Here is an 18,204-nt window from a genome sequence, read left to right as displayed (position 1 = left end):
TGTCTGTGTGTGTGTGTGTGTGTGTGTGTGTGTTGTGTGTGTGTTGTGTGTGTGTGTGTGTGTGTGTGTGTGGTGTGTGTGTGTGCTGTGTCTGTCTGTCTGTCCCGTGTCCACCTGTGTGTGTCCCCCCCCCTGTGTGTGTGTCCCCCCCCCCCCCCCTGGTGTGTGCCTGCCCCCTGCTGTGCCCCGCCCCCTGCCTCCGCCTGCTCACTGCCCTGCTGCTGCCTCCTGTGTGCTGCTCACAATGGCTGCCCTGCTGCTGGCTCACCCCTGGCTCCCGCTCCCGCCCCCAGCCCCTGTGTGTCCTCGGCCGGCAGCTCGGCGGCGCCTCCCCGCCGCTGCTGGAGCTCCAGTGGCCCCTCTGAGGCCTGGGGCAGGGCTGCAGCCGCTGGCTGGAGCCCAAGCAGAGAGGGTGAGCCCCAGCCTGCAGTGGGGTGCCCAGGGGTCCCCAGCCCACCTCCTGGCTTGTGGGGCAGTTGCTAATACAGTTAAAACTACAAACTGCCTCAGCTTCACTAGGATATATCTCATGTTAGTTACCACTTGTTAATGAACACTTGGTAAGAACACACCTCTTTTCCTAGTTAAGACATGGCCTAAGACTGTATCACTAAGTGCGTCATCAGAAATGATGTTGCTGTCAGAGGTAGTCATTTAATATTAGCTGGTATGCGGTATGGCATGGTAAGAGAAGGGGTCCTCCGGTCAGTGTCAATTGCTGTTAGAGCCCTAAAGGCTTAAAAACAGTCCATGAGCTATTTTTAATTTTCATAGGCTAATTTCCTATTTATGCTTCTCAAGATTCTTCACCTCAGACAAAAAACAGGACTAGTGCCACAGATTATTTTTTCCCAGATTCCATCACAGGCCCAAAGAGATATGGGTATTTGCCATATAAATTATAAATCCATGAGCTATATTTTTAGTCAAAAATAGTCCGTTTGGTACATACCCAAAATAAAATTCTTTTCTCTGCTTTGAAAAATCCAAAATGACCTCTGTAAACAAACCCAGAAAGAGATGAAGAGAGTAAATCCGTAGTGAAGGCAGCCATCAAGCAGCAGAAGAAAGTTTGCCAGGCCAGTTTAATATCCCAGAAAGAGGCCACCTCTTCCAATGTGAACAAGAGTCCACCCACTGGAGCACGGAATACAGAGGCTATTCCTGCTCCTGCACCAGCTGTAATGAAATTCCTCCTACAACATGGAGAAAAATAATTCATCAGAAAACAGTGAGGCACAGCAAGGCATGCTTCAAGATTTATATGTTTAGAAAACTCAGCAATGGTAAAAAAATAATCCTTGCCTATTTATTGTTAAAGCAAATAGATTTTTAAAGGCTGAATATAGGGGGACTGGCTCATTCAGGGCATTGTTTTGGGGACATAGAGCTTTTCACCTCTGGTGTCTAAATTCAAACCTGATCCACAACAGCAGTAATAAAGAGTGGCTATTTGGTGGCATAGGAGAAGTGAGCTGACTTCAGTCAACTGCCAAGGACACAAAGGTCCATGTCAAACTAGGCTGCCAAAAGAGGGGTCAGTGAGCCCAAAGATGAGCATAACTCTCAGAGCTGTTCGCTGTGAATCCATATGTTAGTAATACTATGAGGGTCATATTCTGAGGCCGAAAGGGGCTGTGGACTGGGCAGAAGGGAATGTGTTGATTGGTTAACTGACTGATTTTTCTGTTTGCTTTGTAAGATATTAGCTTTTCTGTTTTTTAACCCTGTCCCCAATGAACTTTTCTCTCCTAGTGCATTGCATTAGGAACTCAGAGTGTGTTTGTAGGCTGACCAATTTCTTGATTCCTCAGAGCACTGCATGTATTATAGGTAGTGACACCATAGTTAAGTTTTCTCAACATTTTCTATTAAAACACCCTGTTTTCATTGGTTTATAATTCTGCCAAACTTTTGGGTTGAAATTTCCCATATTGGGTGTCTGGTCAGGCTGAAATTTTCTAAACATTTTCAGTTCACATCAGTGTTTATTTTTCTTTAAAAAAAATGTTTTGCCAATGATAAAAAAAATCTTTCCAGCTGTTTAAGTGTGAAACTCTACTGCCTCCATGCTTTGCAGCAGGGATTTGAAACTTGGCAATGATGGGGACCAGGAGGAATATCACACTGTTATCAGGGATGTGCCTTTTGCCAGCGCTGTGAAAATCCACCCAAATTAAGTTATGGGCCTCTGAAAATCTCAGTTTGCACACGCTCAGTAGAGATTTGTTAGAACTTGACTGCTAAATTCTCTGAACATTCCGTCTTCAGGGAGCATGCTCCAGTTTGAGGCTGAAGGGGCAGAGCAAGATTTTCCCTGCAATTGCACCTCCACACTGCTGGGAGCTGCTATGATGCAGGCACAGAAGCTGAGAATTAATATCTCTTTTGTGCTCTCAATGCTTCTACTACTGGCATCCATGCAGGAAGTGGCCTGGACTGCAGATGGGCAAGGGGGAAGACTACAACATGGAGGGGAGACTGGGACAAGCTAGAGCGGCCAACGGCAGAAAGGGGTCAGATCTGCAGAGGGAAAGGGGAAGAAGGATCTGAAACCACAGCAGTACACTCCCATATGAATCTGGAATAAAACCTATGATTCCTGAGTCTTACCATTCCCCCGCTGTCATCAAATGGCTGTGGAACCCACTGGGAAAATATGTGCCCCATCTCTCTCTAGTGGCTGGGCCACAGAGTATGACAACCTACTATTGCTATAGTTACTCTGTTAGCTCAAGTGGCAGATGTTTGTGCTGTTGATGATCTAGTTGGGGATGGGTCCTTCTTTGAGCAGGGGATTGGACTAGATGACCTCCTGAGGTCCCTTTCAATCCTGATATTCTATGATTCCATCTCTTGACCTCTTCAGATCAAGACTGGATGCCTTTCTGTAGGATATGCTTTAAGTTCAACACCAGGGTAACTGATTGAAATTTAATGGTCAAACTAGATGATCTAATGGTTCCTTCTGACCTTAAAATGTTTTAATCTTGTTGTATGAAATGGGGATAATACCAGGGGCGGCTCTAGCCATTTCGCCGCCCCAAGCAGTGGCTCCAGTGGACCTCTCGCAGATGTGCCTGCGGATGCTCCACCGAAGCCGCGGGACCAGTGGACCCTCCGCAGGCATGCCTACGGGAGGTCCACCGGAGCCGCCTGCCGCCCTCCCGGCGACCGGCAGAGCGCCCCCCGTGGCATGCCGCCCCAAGCACGCGCTTGGCGTGCTGGGGCCTGGAGCGGCCCCTGGATAATACCACCACCTCCCCTCACCGAGGTTTTAGAAAGATAAATTAATTCATTGTTTGTGAAGCACTTTGATAATGAATTCATTGTTTGTGAAGCCATAGAAAAGTCAATCAGGAAATAAATAATTCAGTCTTCAGAGCAAGGCTTGAACAGCATGCAGTAAATAAGGCTTGGGACCACACAAACAAGGAGAAAACAAACTATTAAACTGCTGCTTATTCAGTGAGCATTGTCCATCCTGTGCACTGAATGATGCAGAGGTGTGGTGAAAAAAATAGTAGGTGACCATGTCACTAAAGACCATATCATAATGCATATGCACAAGAGGGCTGAGTTAAGGCTGTGCAGGCAACCTTAAGTCTGGCATTTCCTAATTTTTGACGGCTTGACTTTGGAAACTTCACCTTCTTTTAACATAGTTTTTTTGAGAGTAACATGGCCATAGCTAACCCAGTTCAGCTGATGCAGGCTTGTGGGATTTGGGCTGCAGAGCTAACTATCACAGTGTAGACATTTGGGCTGGGGCTAGAACCTGGGCACTGAAACCTTGCAAGGAGGGAGGGTCTCAGAGCCCGGGCTCCAGTCCAAGCGGGAATGTCTACACAGCAATTTTCAGCCTCACAATCGGAACCCTGCAAGCCCAAGTCAGATGACCCATGCTCTGAGACTCAGTGCCACAGGTTGTTTTTTTCTATTGCTGTATAGACATGCCCTTATACATATCAACTAGTGCTGTCTACTGGAGTAAGTGTTACATGATGCCTGAATACTTACTGAACTGTTGCTTCATCTGTGAAGCTATAACATTTACTCTAAAAGACTTTAAAAAGGGTACCAAACCTATTTGCTGCTCCAAAAATACACCAGAAAGGAGAAGAAGCTAAGATGAGCTTGCTGTTCACAGTTAATCCTTTCTGTATAAACAAGATTTCTAGATGACATGTTTCTCCCAGGAGTTTTCCTGCCTCTGTAAATCAATTGTTCTCTAATTATCTTACGTTGTACTTTTACAAAACAAAAGCAAAATCTTTTACTGCTTCTCTTACAGCAATTACTAATTTCTTCCATGAGTAACAATTTGTTTTAATAGGCATGTCTCAGGATTTATTTCACTAACTGAAGATGAAAGTTAAAGACAAAGCATATCACATATCGTACAAGCTGTACTGTATGATTATCCTTTGAGCCACAAATAGTTCACAATGGCCTTTTCTTTTGGCAAATGAGGTTTTTACCCTGCTTTGCCCTTGCCTTGGAAACAAAAAAAAACCAGTATAATATGGGGCTTTTTATTTATTACTTTAATGAGCAATATCCAGAAGACAGAGCCTGACCCTGCAAATCCTTACTGATGCAAGTAATCCTTACTCATGTGAGTAATCCCTTTGACTTCAGTGGGAGTATTTACAAAAGCAGGTTTGCAGAATCCGGCCCACAGATGTTCATTAGCAGAGAAGATTCAGATTTTAAAAAGTATGAACAGTCTGTATCATTTTACAGTGGGGAAAAAAGGAAACAAGCCTGTGTCTCCTATGCACAATGTCTAGATTGAACTGAAACTGGAATTCTCAGGATAGCCAGGACGAAAGAAAAAACATTTTAACTAAATATATAAAGTATCTTAATGCTATATTAATTTAGACAAACCTAAATTCAAAAGTCTAGTATTTTACACTCACTTTGTAGCAGTGTGAATGAAAACACAAGGTGCAAAGCAACAGAGAATTAGGCCCCAAGTGTTAAGCACAGTTTTCATAAGCATTCAACATACGTATTTATCACAAGCTGTTTTAATTATGGCTCTACATTTGCTAGAGCCCAGCACAGCTCAGCTATGGAAATCACAGAGGGAGGAAGAGATTACTTTCTGATGGAGAGGGCCAGGAATATCTCCCAGTATTTTCCATCTAAGATCACAAATATCAGCGATGACTAGAATCTTATTAGATCATTCACTCCAACTCTCTGCCAGATTCTATTAGCCCCTAGCTTTTTGATTAACCCCTTGATGCATCTGATTTGAGAGTCAGCATATGGCAACTGTGTCTCAGAAGACTTTTTAGCAATTACATCTGATCAATTACATACTTATCAGCTGAATTCCAAAACCTGGTGAAGAAGGGCAGCTGAATTCCGAGGGTGTCTGACTTGAACTGGGACAGGCCACACCCTATTATTGCCCTAAAATAATAATATAAAAGTTAGTGTTATTTTTAATATGCTATTCACATATCAACTGACGTTAAAGATAAAAGGGCCAGATCCTCAGCTGCTACAGAGCAGCAAAGCTAAATTGACTTCAACGAGTGTAACATGGGACTGTAGAACACATTTGCTTTTCAATATGCAAAGTCCTGTTGACACAAGAGAGGAAGCTATTAAAGGCTTCCAGGTTAATAATTCAGAGATTAAAAGGGCCCCTCACAACATGTACTGTGAAGAAAGATTCTAAAGGCTCCTTTGATGAGCTGCATGTTAACATCTGCCTAAGAGTACTGACATGATGGATGAGAGAGAGAGAGAGAGAGAAGGTGGGTGAGGTATTATCTTGTACTGGACCAACTTCTGTTAGTGAAAGAGACAAGCTTTCGAGCCACACAGAGCTTGTGCAGTTCAAAAGCTTGTCTCTTTCACCAACAGAAGTTGGCCCAATAAACCATATTACCTCACCCACCTTATCTCTCTAATATCCTGGGACTGACATGGCTACAGCTACACTGCGTACAACAATGGATTATAGTTAAGGCTAAGATTTTGTCACGATTATTTTTAGTAAAAGTCACAGACAGGTCACAGGTGAGGAGGGTCCAGCACCCACAGCTGCTTGGGCTCCAGGGTCCCTCCCGCCCACCCCCATTGCCCACAGTGGCTGGGACACACAAGCCCGGCTGTTGTCAGTGGCTGGGAGCTGCGGGGGGGCTCCCAATCACCTGCATGTGCTGAAGGGTTTCCCCACTACCTGTGGTGGCTGAGAGCTGGCCGCTAGAGCTAGCCCCTGAGAGCGGCTGGGCCCCTGCCAGCTGACACCTCCAGCCACGCTGCCCTGGGGCTGAAGCAGAAAATGTCACAGAGGTCTCTGGAAGGTCTTCAGTGACAAAATCTTAACCTTAATTATAGTCCATTTCAATCATCCATTTCAAGTTTAATCACCACTGAGAGCAACGCAGTCTCACTCCCAGCGGAAGATGCATAGTGGTTTCATTTACTATACCATGTCTCAGACAATGCTTCAGGGCTGCACTTAAATCCAAGAAAAAACAGTTTTCATTGACATTTAAAATCATAAAAATATTTATATTCTTTGTATAAAACTCTTTGTAACAAAATTGTGTTGTTGATGTACAATAAAAATTGGATATTTTAAAAAAATAAATTCAATTAAATTAGTTCTTTATGCCACTATTTTTAAGGCACTAAGTTAATATTGTTCTGATTTTCTTTATGGAAATTTGATTATTTGTTTGGATCATGCATCACTATTACAAAACTAAATGAGGGGGGTGGGATTACAGCTGCAGCCACTGAGCGCCTGTAGACAAAAGTAAAGCAAACAAAAAAGGAGAGCTAGGCCTTGGTAATCATTGTCTGAAATGGTTGTGTTCGCCTCTGACTAAACCTTACTCTCTTATTTTTGAAAACCTGAGTCATCCTTGGGGGCTGCTGCACCTATGTACAAGTAAAATGATAAGAGTGGAGGAAAGGGGTTTGGTGGAGATGATGAGAGCAAACCTCAAGGATAAATACTTTACCCTAACAAGTCAGCCAAAAAAGGAAATGTACTACACAAGCAGAAAGAACCTGACACTATCACCTCCACTCATGAGGCTGCTCAATAGGAGAAAATAAAAGGAGAGGATTCCTCTCCCAGGGACCCAGCTGAAAGACTGGGAGTATTTCTGTTTGTTTCTTTTTATTTAAATAGGAAAAAAATAAATCGAATGTTTCTTTCGGCAAGAGCATATTCTGATATTACTTTCCCAACTACAAATATGACATCACACTGGGATTTAAATAATTTGCAGCTCCATTCTGACTTGCAATCTACTATTCTGTGGGAATTGCAAAGAGAGAGAAGCAGTTTTGACCAATTCTGTGGTCACTACTGACTATAACTGTGGGTTGTCTTCTTTGTAATCTAGGGATCTTACGGAGCCTGAGCATCCAATTTCCCATTTTTTTGCACCTTGTGCAGTCATTTACCCCATGCAAAGCAGGCGTAAAATACCACCACTTGTGTGAGAAAACAATTCTGATTTGAGCATTTTACACCCACTTGGCACAGGTGTAAGTGATTACACAAGATGTAAAGCAATGGACAATCAGGCCCTGAGAGTTCAAACTCTTGCATGGTGTTCCTTACCCCAAGTGAATCATAGGGCCTTCCGGTCCACAGAAGAGCCCAGAAGCCACAGCCAGCACACAAGAAACAAACGTTCCCAAAAAAGTCTTGACATTAAAAATGTGTTGAATAGAAGCACCATTCAGAAACCCAATGACTTCTGGAAGCCCATACGGTGCACCTGCTGGGCAAAAGAACTGTAAAGAGAAGAGTCAAAAATGATTTCCAAATACATGAATTCAGATCCACCGGCAGCTAATAATTGCAGCTTTCACAAACACTTCATAACGTCTCTCACAACTTACAGTTACTTGTTCTATCAAGTCATCCATTCTTTCAGTTACTCCTCCTACATAGCTCAAGACTTCTGTATTAAACAAATAGATACGTGTATCCCACATATACCTTTTCCTTAGCTTTTTTGGGAAGTTCAATTAAATGTTTATTTTTCTCTTCCCCTCCCTTCCCCCCACCCTCATCCCCCACCCCGCTGAGGCTGCTAGCTGCCTTCTTGTGATTAAATTGAACCCAGTAAGATGGTAGATGGGACACCAGCTTTCTGTGTTGGTTTTGCAGTCTGGTAGAGGAGCTGGAGCCTCAAAGGAGAACTGGAAATGTAAGTTACACTAATTTTACACAAAGGTCTGAGCCAAACCCCATTTGAAGTCATTGTGAGTGTTTATTTTAGGATCAGGCCCCAGCTCCGTGCAAGTTACGCTAATTTGCCACTTGTATCCATTTTATGACCAATGTATATCTAAAGTATAAAACTTACACAACCATTTACACCACCATTTATTTTGCCTGAAACTGTCATAGGAATTGCATGTGCTTACAGGGCCTGAATTTGGATCTCAGACTGGATATCAATCCCAGGATTCCCTACATAGCCAGTAAAAGAGAAATCATGGAGAAATCCTGATCATGCTTAACTATAGTAGCACTTAGAAGGCACTGACACAACAAAAAAAACACAAGAGCAAGGGATTTTGCCTGATCTCAGCATTATAGACTTGTGTTGGGCCTCTGACTGTTTCCCAGTGAGGACTATACAAGGTATATGTTCTAAGACTCCTTTTCTGTAATTAAGTCTCCATCTCTCAGAACTCCACTGATATTTTAAAGTAGTTGAGTAAGAGACATACTTACCACCACTAGCCCTGAAGATACAACAATCATGGCCAGTCCTGACCCAAGTATGCAAATCCAGGTCATGTGGAAGTTGCCATTCTGCCAGTTTTACAAATAATTTATTAGCATAAGCAATGGTATAGAAAACAAGTATGTCTACTGCCTCAAACCCTCTGCCAACACTATATAGTGATATATATTTAGAGATACATTTTTCAGTTCATTTGTCCATTTTCTTACATAACCCACTGTAGCAAGTCCTACAATTTACAGCATACAAGAATGAAAACAGGGGAAAGAGAGAAGCAAGTGTTGCAGACTATTCAAAAATATGGGGTTGAGTCTGGGTTTTAGATAAGGGCAAAGGTTCACAGTGGCTCTTAGTTTTCCAAACCAATTTGCCCATGCTCATACAACATAGCAAAGGATATTTTAGTGTTCCCTGAAGGCCCCAAACCAGGACAGAACTTACTCAAGTTCCATTGACTCCATTGCTTATGTGCTTAAGTGCTATACTGAATGAAGATGCTTTCCTGAACTTGGGCCTTAATCTATTACAATAGATAACTCTTTATACTTTACCCAGTAATACTAACCATAAATTCATCTAGATAGTTCCCTCTATTATTTCTTTAATAAAGTGACATTTCTTATACTCAGTCTTTTCAATTTAAACATGTTTCAGTCTGCCAAGGTTGGTTGGTTGGTTTGTGTTTGGATTAACTGCAGTCATGCTGTCTCCAGAACTCATCAGAAGCACATCAGCATCCACGTACTTTATAAAATTCCCGACTGTTCAGCTTTGATTCACTTTGTATGCAAGCCAAAGCTGCCCCTTTTGTTTCCCAAATCATAGTAGTACAGCAGGCCACCTCAGCCTTCCTGTCTGCACCTCATGCCAGGTCTTTTTTCTAGTGTACTGTACAGAGCAGCAAAACAGGAAGGTAAAACAGAACTGAATTCAGATGCTCTGTAGTTGGAGAATGAATTTAGGTTGTGGGATCTTCATGGCAGGAACCCTCTCAATACTAGTTTGTACTGCAACTAGCACAAAGGGGCCCTGATCTTAGTGTGGTCTCTGGCACTACTGTAATGCAACACCACCACCACAAGGATAGTGGGATGAGTTCTGCCTACTGCTGGGAAGCAGACACACACACAATGGAAATTTTGTGATCCAGTACTAGGACGCTTACAATGCCGAGGGACAAAAATCTGGTTTCTTGGCAGACTCGGACTCAGAGCATCATATAGGTCATACTACTGGAACCTATTTTTAATTGTTCTCGTATCTCAGAGGTACACTGATCTTCTCATCCCCCATTTCCTGTAGATGTCAAGTCCACCTCTGCATTTTCCTGAAGTCCTTAAAGCTCCCTTCAGCTGAGAAGGCCTTGGAAGCATTATTTCAAAGTCCTGACTTCTCATGAGACGTCCAACAAATGCATTAGGTATTCAGACCATGCTCATCACTGATATCTGAACACCTGTCCATACCCATTGTGCTCAGGTATCAGAGTCCAGCCTAGAATATCTACATTTTTCTACTCAAGATGGCCAAGCTCCTTTCCTGATATGAACCTCTTAACTGTGGGCTTGCCAAGTACTGACAACCAGCTTCCTTCGTTTCCCATCCATCAGGTCCTCACCACCTCCAATCAGCCAAGAAAGCAAGCAAGCATGAACACACACAATAAACTGCATGGTACTCAGTTTGTCTGTCTTAGAAAGACTGAGCCTGAGTTAACTCCACCAGGATTTGTACCTTTGGTTCCAGAGTGTGTAGCCATTACAAACCTGAAGCATAGGCATCCAAGCCACCCTTCTAGCTGCTTTTGTATTATCAGTGATGCAGATGAATTTTATTTCCATCTGCTACCATAGGCATGTACATATTTAGTTCCAATTTCAATATACAATGTATTAAAATTCAGATGCAAATCTGACTCTCAAACCAGCTATCCCTACTCATGCAATAAATCACATTAGCCGTGTGATTACTCCTGAGAGTAGGGGGTTGTATAACCAGGCCCATAATTTGGTACACAGGTGTTACTTTTTCAAGACGTGGGGAAATCTCTTAAATTTTGGTTAATAGAAATAGAAGTCTTTTGAGACAGTGATTGATGGAAACAGCTTTCTAGAAAATTAAACCTGGTTTAATTTTCCTTTCAGATCTGCAGATCAGTCTAGAAGAGTTTGTTATGGATCGCATTTACCGAATAGTTGCTTGTATATGAAGAAGACTTGCTAAACCAATTGCTTATCATGTACTGAATGTCAGCTATTGTATTTCTCAGTGAGTCTGCAGATGCTTCATTCAAGCCTTTAGGAAGAAATTCTTCAGCAAAAAAAATCATTGACAGAAGATGCCAGTAGAGTAGCTGAGTAAAAACTTCATGTTCATGGAGTTTTACTACCAATCAGAACAAAGTAAAAAGACAGGCCAATTTATTTTTCCTCTGCTCACCTGGAGGTAATTTTTCACCAGTTCCCATTTTAGTTTGATGAGATAGTCAATTATCTGATGTGTCAGGAATCCCAGCATTCCTACTCCTATTCCAATTAGCCCCATCAACATCCATCGATCCCAGTCAGTTCTAAAGATGGAATAGTAACATTAGTCCTTTGCAGCGAGCTCAGGATGGTTTGTCAAATTGACTCCCGCAAAAAGATATGCTTGTTTTGATTATCATCTGTGACTGAAAGAGAGGCCAAACCACACAAACCTGGTATATTAAGCAGAAGACTACATATACTCACAAAAAGCCATCTTCCTTTGGGAATCAGTTCCATTTGGCTAAGGAGCTAGACAGTGCTACTTCAAAATATATTTTATAGTAGATACAGCATAACACAAACAAACAGAGTGATGTTAAAACTTTTTAACCCAAGGGCCAAGAAATAGTATTTCTATATCTGAGCACCAAAAAAAGTAAGGTGTTTTTCCTCCTCTCTAGTGAATTGAGTGCTCATGGAGGTGCCAGACTCACAACCCTGAAAACTGAAGTTTTCTATTGTCCACAGCCATGCTACAGCTGTTCTATTGGCATAGCTCATATGCCCACCCTGCCCCATCCCTGACTTGAAGGGACCACCCCATTGGCAGTCTCTTCAGGTCTATGTAACGCTTGGTCTCTGCTGAGAGATGAAGGGGCTCCCAATAAGCATCCACTGTAGTGAAGATTTTCGCAGGGGGAATACCTGTGACGTCACCAACTCATTTCAGAGCAATCACCTAATAGGCATCACATAGTAAAACCAACTTTAGGACACTACCATCCTGGGCAATATTTTTTACCAATAATTTATTGGAAAAAGGCTCTAAAATCTTACATATACACAACCATAGGGGTCTGGTGGCACTATAACCTCCCACCAGGTGGGCCCAGGCAGAGTCCAGCACTAAAGAATGTTTGCTGAAATCATGCAGTTTAGTTATTTGAGGGCTAATAGGGCAGTTAATGTTTGCACTCGTAAGAAGCCAAGTGCTATAGAAGGCTATTAAGTAGCATTAAATATTGAATGGCAGCAGTGGCTTTATCTCTATCATCTTGGCCTCAAAAGTTTTACTGTGTTTTCCCCAGTTTTAGTTAATGCACTGACACAAAGCATAAATTATATAAAATCATGCCTTTGCCTCTAGTTCATATATCCCTTAAATAGAGTGCATATCTATGGTGTTATACGAATAATTCTTGGTTAGCATAAGGTATAATTTACTGCTAAATCATCCCTGACAGAGATTACTTATTTCTTGGGCTCATAAAACATTTCTGGAGAGAACATTTTTGACTTTAGAATACAAGGTCAGATATTTGCAATCAATTTCCCCTGAAGCGGGTACCCCCAAATCCCTTGCAAAGTCTTTAACATGCCTTTTCCTTCCAAATTGTACAAATTGAACAACGGGTTATACTAGTTGCATGCTCAGTAAGGTATAAGCATTTCCAGGGAAGTGACATTGAATAAAAAGGTTAGTTGTCCAGTTGCCTCCCTTCTTGGGTACGATTACGTTAAAACATTTTCTTAAATAGGGAAATAAATGAAAAGGCCACTCATTCCCTTACCCCCTTCATTTTGTGAGCATCTTTCACAATTCACTTTATTGTTTTTAAAGTAAGGTTTTGCAGTTCAGTAGCAACTTGCAAATAATTAGCTCAGTGCACTTTGTGAGTATTAGTGAATTGAGTCTCTCAGAACCTCTATGATATAGAATATGTAGACTCCAACCATTTTATGAGCTAGACAAAGAGGCATAAGAAAATGTTCTAGGACAGATGCACAAGGGAATGGGGTATGTTTATGTAGCTAGAACAAAATCTAGGTCATCTGATGTCCAGTTCATGGTATAAGCCACAAGACCATTCTGCCTCCCCAACTCCACAAATAAAATAATTTATCTCATGATTCTAGTATCTACTTAACTTATTGACCCTCCCACCCTTCTGAGCAGCATAAGAGGAAAGATAAAGCTAGCTTAAACTTCTTATGTGACCTTAGCCAAATAATTTATTCTGTGCCTCAGATGCCAGCTGTAAAATGGAGATAATACTTTTCTAACTCTCAGGAATGTTACAAAGATGAATTCATCAGTATTTGTGGGGCACTCAAACTATAATAGAGAGGTGCACATATCAGTAAATAGACTTTTTGCTCCCCAATTTTCCACAATTGAAGAAATTTACTCTTTAGAAAGACCTACACACTTCAATTTTTTTGTTTATCTACAGTTTGGTGCTAATCAGAGTTAAAACAAGTTGCCAGCGATCTAGGAGGAACAGGACAGTACATACTGGGGGCATTGTTACCTGTACGTTTTCTCTTGTAGCCACTTCTTGTAAACTCTACTGTGTGAAGGTAAATAATCCAAACTCTCGTGGGGTGCTTGACATTCTCTCTCCTCCTTTCTGCAATTAGAGTTTGCTAAGCCATCTTGCTTGCTGCTGCAACACCTCCTAGGATCCAGAGAATGAATCAAATCAGGCCTTTCTTCTATCAACAGCATCTGCTCTTCACTATTATCCACACACCTCTTACAGGAAAGAAGGGACGACATTTCCAAAACCTCAAGTTGGAGTGTTGACAAGAACTGTTTGAGACCGAATACACTAGTCACTTTGCTTCCCAATGAAGGGTAAAGATGGAAAAATACACCGGGCTGGTGGTGTACTCTACCTGTTCAGCAGAGACCGGCTGATTTATGTTTTGGGTTTGGTTTGTTGTGACCGTACATAGATCTGGCTTGTTTGTGTCACTAAGAGCTTGTATGAACTAGAATTGGGGAAGAATTCACTTGACGTAGAGGGATTTAGTTGTGGATTGGTAAGTCAGAAATAATTCTAGCTTTTCCTCAGTGACTGTACAAGTGAAGACAACTTTAAAAAGGGAGATTTTTTGTAAAATGTCAACTGTACACGTGTTGGGTTCTTCAAAAGTCTTAGATAACTCATGTAAACATACAATAAAAAAATAGAAGGCTGAAGCATTTGAAGTAATACATTGAACCCTCTGTACTGGCATGCATTGTCCATAAAAGGGTTGCATCTGATATAAGCATAAACAGGTCCATGCTACAGAATTCAGCTTTTGATCCAAACATCCCCAATCACTGAGGGTGTTCAGCTCAGGCACATGCTTAATTATAAACTACTGAACTGTATCTCTCATTTCACTTAAATTCATCACCAGTATCTGCCTACATACTTAATCACAAATCATGTACAATCTTGAGAGTAGGGCACAATGAGCGTTAAAGCTCTTTCAAACCCCTAAAATGGGCATTGAAATGAATTAGAATGCTTTCTAGTTTTTAACATTTGAAAATTATATGAGCATTTCTTTAAAAATGACTTAAATGGCACAAGTAAAGAGGGTTGAAAATTTTCATTCTTGAACAAATTAACTCTACAACACAAATTCATAAGATTCTTTGCTCCTCTAAATACACAGTAAATAGGAGATAGATTATGTTCCCTCAGCAACAAAAGTATCTCTTGGTTTTTCTATTTATATTTAATTGTTTGTTTTCTTCTTTTTCTATTAAAGAAAAACGTTCAACTGAGACTCTCATTAAATCCTGAAATGTATTTCTACCCTGGCAAACAGGTCTGAGGTGAACTTAATAAAAGGGAGAAAAGACCACCAGAAATCAGCATAGCACAACCACTCTGTAGGGGCATTTTTATGAGAACATATTGTCAGATGAGGGCAGACCAGTCTGCATATACTTCAGTAGATCAGAAATATTTACTGTAAACAGAAAATAAAGTAACAATACTGTGTGCTTGCCTTCTGTGGTGCAGGCTTTTGGTAATTCATAACAGGACAGAGGAGGATAGATCTGCTACATTCCAGCTGCTATATACTGTTGGCTCTGCAATGAGATAATATGGAAAAGTTACAGCAGATTTCTTCAGATTTCGCATGAATGCTTCCTGGTCAGGCTGCAAGTGATGAGTGTTAAATGGCTGGGGTAAGAAGAATCACTAAGTGTGATTGCTGGTTAACTGGAAGAAATGCATGAAAGTCAGATACATCTTATATTTGATAATGATCTCACATCTCCATTATCTATCCACCTAGGTTCTTATACCATGTGTCCATTGCTCTAGTATCTGACTGTTATATTGGTCCTTTGCTTCCAAGACTTTCAAAAGCACTTTACAGATTATAACAAAGAATTGTGACCTTCTCTCAAACCCTGAGGAAAAAGGAGAATAGTCAGAGAGGTGGAGAATTAGGTCCCTTTAGGAAAAATGTTAGTGCTATCCTTAATTTGTGTCTTTGGTGCTGGGATACCACAGCAATGGGTGCATTAGGAATACATGAGGTATTCTTGACAAAGCTATGATAACAAGGAGCTATTACATCAACACCATTGAAATACAGCCAACTTGAGGGAACCCAGCAGTTATTTAGCAGCACACAAACACTATGCAACAATTCAGAGCAAAGAGTGAAGAATATTTTTTCCAATTGAAACTGCAGGCACAATTTAGGGAGGCATAACCATAATCTGAGTTAGAATTCAGGTGCTGTTTACCTAAAGAATATTAGGGTCTTTAATGAGCACAAGTAGCCAAGCTCTTGGCTTTGCTCCTCCACAGAGTGATAAAATGTATGTTATAATTAAATACTAAAATTTGTGTGCTGTTTTTGTTTGGATTTATAATTCTGCTCCAAACTCAAAATGGGGAGGAGGGCAGTAGGAGAGAGTGTAAAGAAAAAGAAAACTACCCATTGACATCAGTGGAGACAGGATTTCACCCGATGTATTTATGTACATCTTGTATGCGCATATATATATATATATAAATTTTATACAATATATAAATATTTTGAGTTACATTTGTGTGCACAAATGGCCCTGTATATAATAGTGTTCATACTGTGTAGATGAAGATAAAAATCTACTGAACAGGCATAGAAATGAGTGGAACATACCTAAATAACTTAACTTCTGGAGAACGGGGATCAGGCTAAAAATCAAGCTGTTCCTCACAGATGGCATAAATATGCCTCATTCCAAGTTTACCTTTTGGTTTACACGACAGATGATATCTACATGATTTCATAGAACAGAGAGACAGTCAGTCAATCTCCTGTATTTGTGTGGCTGAGCTCTACTCTTTGCTCTTCTGAGGTGCCAGGTGGCGTTTTAGGCTCACAACCCCTTTTCCAATCAGACTTAAATCTAGACATAACCCCTCCAAAAGCCGGTGAACTGTGTGGCAAATTAATGAAGCCACCTTATTGTGTGGTGCAGATGCAAAAAACGTAATGCAACAGAGAACATTCAACACTTTGAAAGGGCTTGTCTACCAATACAGGGGGGTAGTGCTTTCGAGGGCCTCTGAGTTAGCCCATGTTTTTATGTCCCTTTTCTGAAATTAAAATTCTGCTTAATTCCTTCAGATAGGCAGTTCATTGAAGGGCTGGTTAGGCCCTGTAATATGCTTCCACATGAGCCTATGGAAATTTTTAATTAAGAAATTTCTTTCTTGTGGACCAAAGTCACTGCAAGGAGCTCAGTTTGATCTCCACTGGGAGGATGAAGGACTTTTTCATCCATGTCAGAACTCAAACTTGAGTCCCAAAGTGTCTAGATGTTTCAAACCTCATGATTAGACAATTAAACCATCTACTTTGCTTTTTCTAACATGGGTGAGCATGAATTTTCCCTTTTATTCAACAAAGGTCCTTAGGGTACACATCTTTGTCTTGCATAGTATGAATGAGGAAGAAGAGCTCTACTGCCTTCTATGACAGATTCTCTTCTCCAAAATCCATGCTGGGAACTCTCTCCTTGGTCTGAGGCCATCCTACAAAGCCGACTCCTCCACTGAATTCTGGAAGGTGGTGACTGGTGAATTCTACCATCATTGCCTCCACAATATTAGATGTTGAAATCCTTCACAATAGAGCAGAGGAGAGATTTCTGGCAGGAGAATGAAGATGTGCTTGTGTAACCTTAAGGTCAGAATCCCCAGAAGGAAAAAGTGCTGCCACAGAGAGCTTCATTTGCATAGGCTACTTACCCATAATTCCTTTTCAGACACTTGGCATCACCATAAATATACATGAACTTGGATTTTGGGGGTTACTCTGCTCACAGAGTGAGGAAGGAGCTCATTTCCGAGAAGCTAGGATCCTAAGTTCTCTTGTGTCCCATTCACATATGGGCTCTGCAGCAAATGATAATGCAGATTGAGAAAAAACTTCTCATTGAGAGGTAACACAGAGGACAGACAGCTGAATGGGCTCCGGTGAGGCCCTGCATACCCAACACCTTAACAAAGCTGAATTGCTAAGCTGGGTCAGGTGGTGGTATCTCCAGGCAAAGCACCTCTCTTGGGACTGGAGGCAGACCTGTAAAGAGGCACTTGAACTACTGCTACTCACTGATCTAAACCATTAGTGGGGTGTGGTGGATGGGTGAGTTGATATGGCCAAGCAACTGTGGGACAGTCTTGCCAGTTGGTGGGAAAAGGAAGTTGATGGGCTATTGCCAACATTAGTCTATGTGTGGTGGGGGGGGGGGGATTCACTCTTGATTTGCATATATGTTCTGTTGCCATGATTTTGCATGTTCACTTTGAAAATATAGAAATAAAACAGGTTCCAGACATTAAACAAAAAGATTTATTACACATTATAACACCTGATTACTAGGCTATAATTCTAACTTTTGATTTAGGTCATATTGAACCACTCAAGGTTCACGCTCATAGTTCTGAGTCACACCAACAGCTCTCTATGTAGGCATGAAGTGCCCAGTTGCCATTTTATCTAGGTGACTCTCCTGTGGAATTTCAGCTCTCTGTATTGGAAGGTGTACAGACACCAGACACTTGCTCAGTTGCTTGGCACCCCAGTTCAAATCAACATAGGTGAGATGTTTTCTAAGAAACATATAGTGTACATATAAAAACTGTATATACTTAATAGTATCCATCTCCCTTGCCTGCCATATATCATTTATCTTC

General features: G+C 41.3%; 1 protein-coding gene across 1 annotated transcript in view; it reads right to left on the bottom strand.

Annotated features, from left to right (window-relative positions):
- LOC120397318 (chloride channel protein C-like) overlaps positions 1-17,300 on the bottom strand; it is a 115,436-nt gene extending 98,136 nt beyond the window's left edge. The window contains 8 exon segments of the mRNA XM_039523018.1: positions 953-1,196; positions 5,335-5,427; positions 7,607-7,782; positions 8,735-8,815; positions 11,187-11,316; positions 13,528-13,788; positions 13,790-13,912; positions 17,257-17,300. Of these exon segments, the coding sequence (XP_039378952.1) occupies positions 953-1,196; positions 5,335-5,427; positions 7,607-7,782; positions 8,735-8,815; positions 11,187-11,316; positions 13,528-13,788; positions 13,790-13,912; positions 17,257-17,300 (1,152 nt within the window).
- Between the last annotated feature and the right edge of the window lie 904 nt (positions 17,301-18,204).

Source organism: Mauremys reevesii, linkage group 2 (genome assembly GCF_016161935.1).
Source record: "Mauremys reevesii isolate NIE-2019 linkage group 2, ASM1616193v1, whole genome shotgun sequence".
NCBI lineage: Eukaryota > Metazoa > Chordata > Testudines > Geoemydidae > Mauremys > Mauremys reevesii.
Note: the sequence above shows the minus strand (reverse complement) of the source record. Positions and strands in the feature narration are given on the sequence as shown.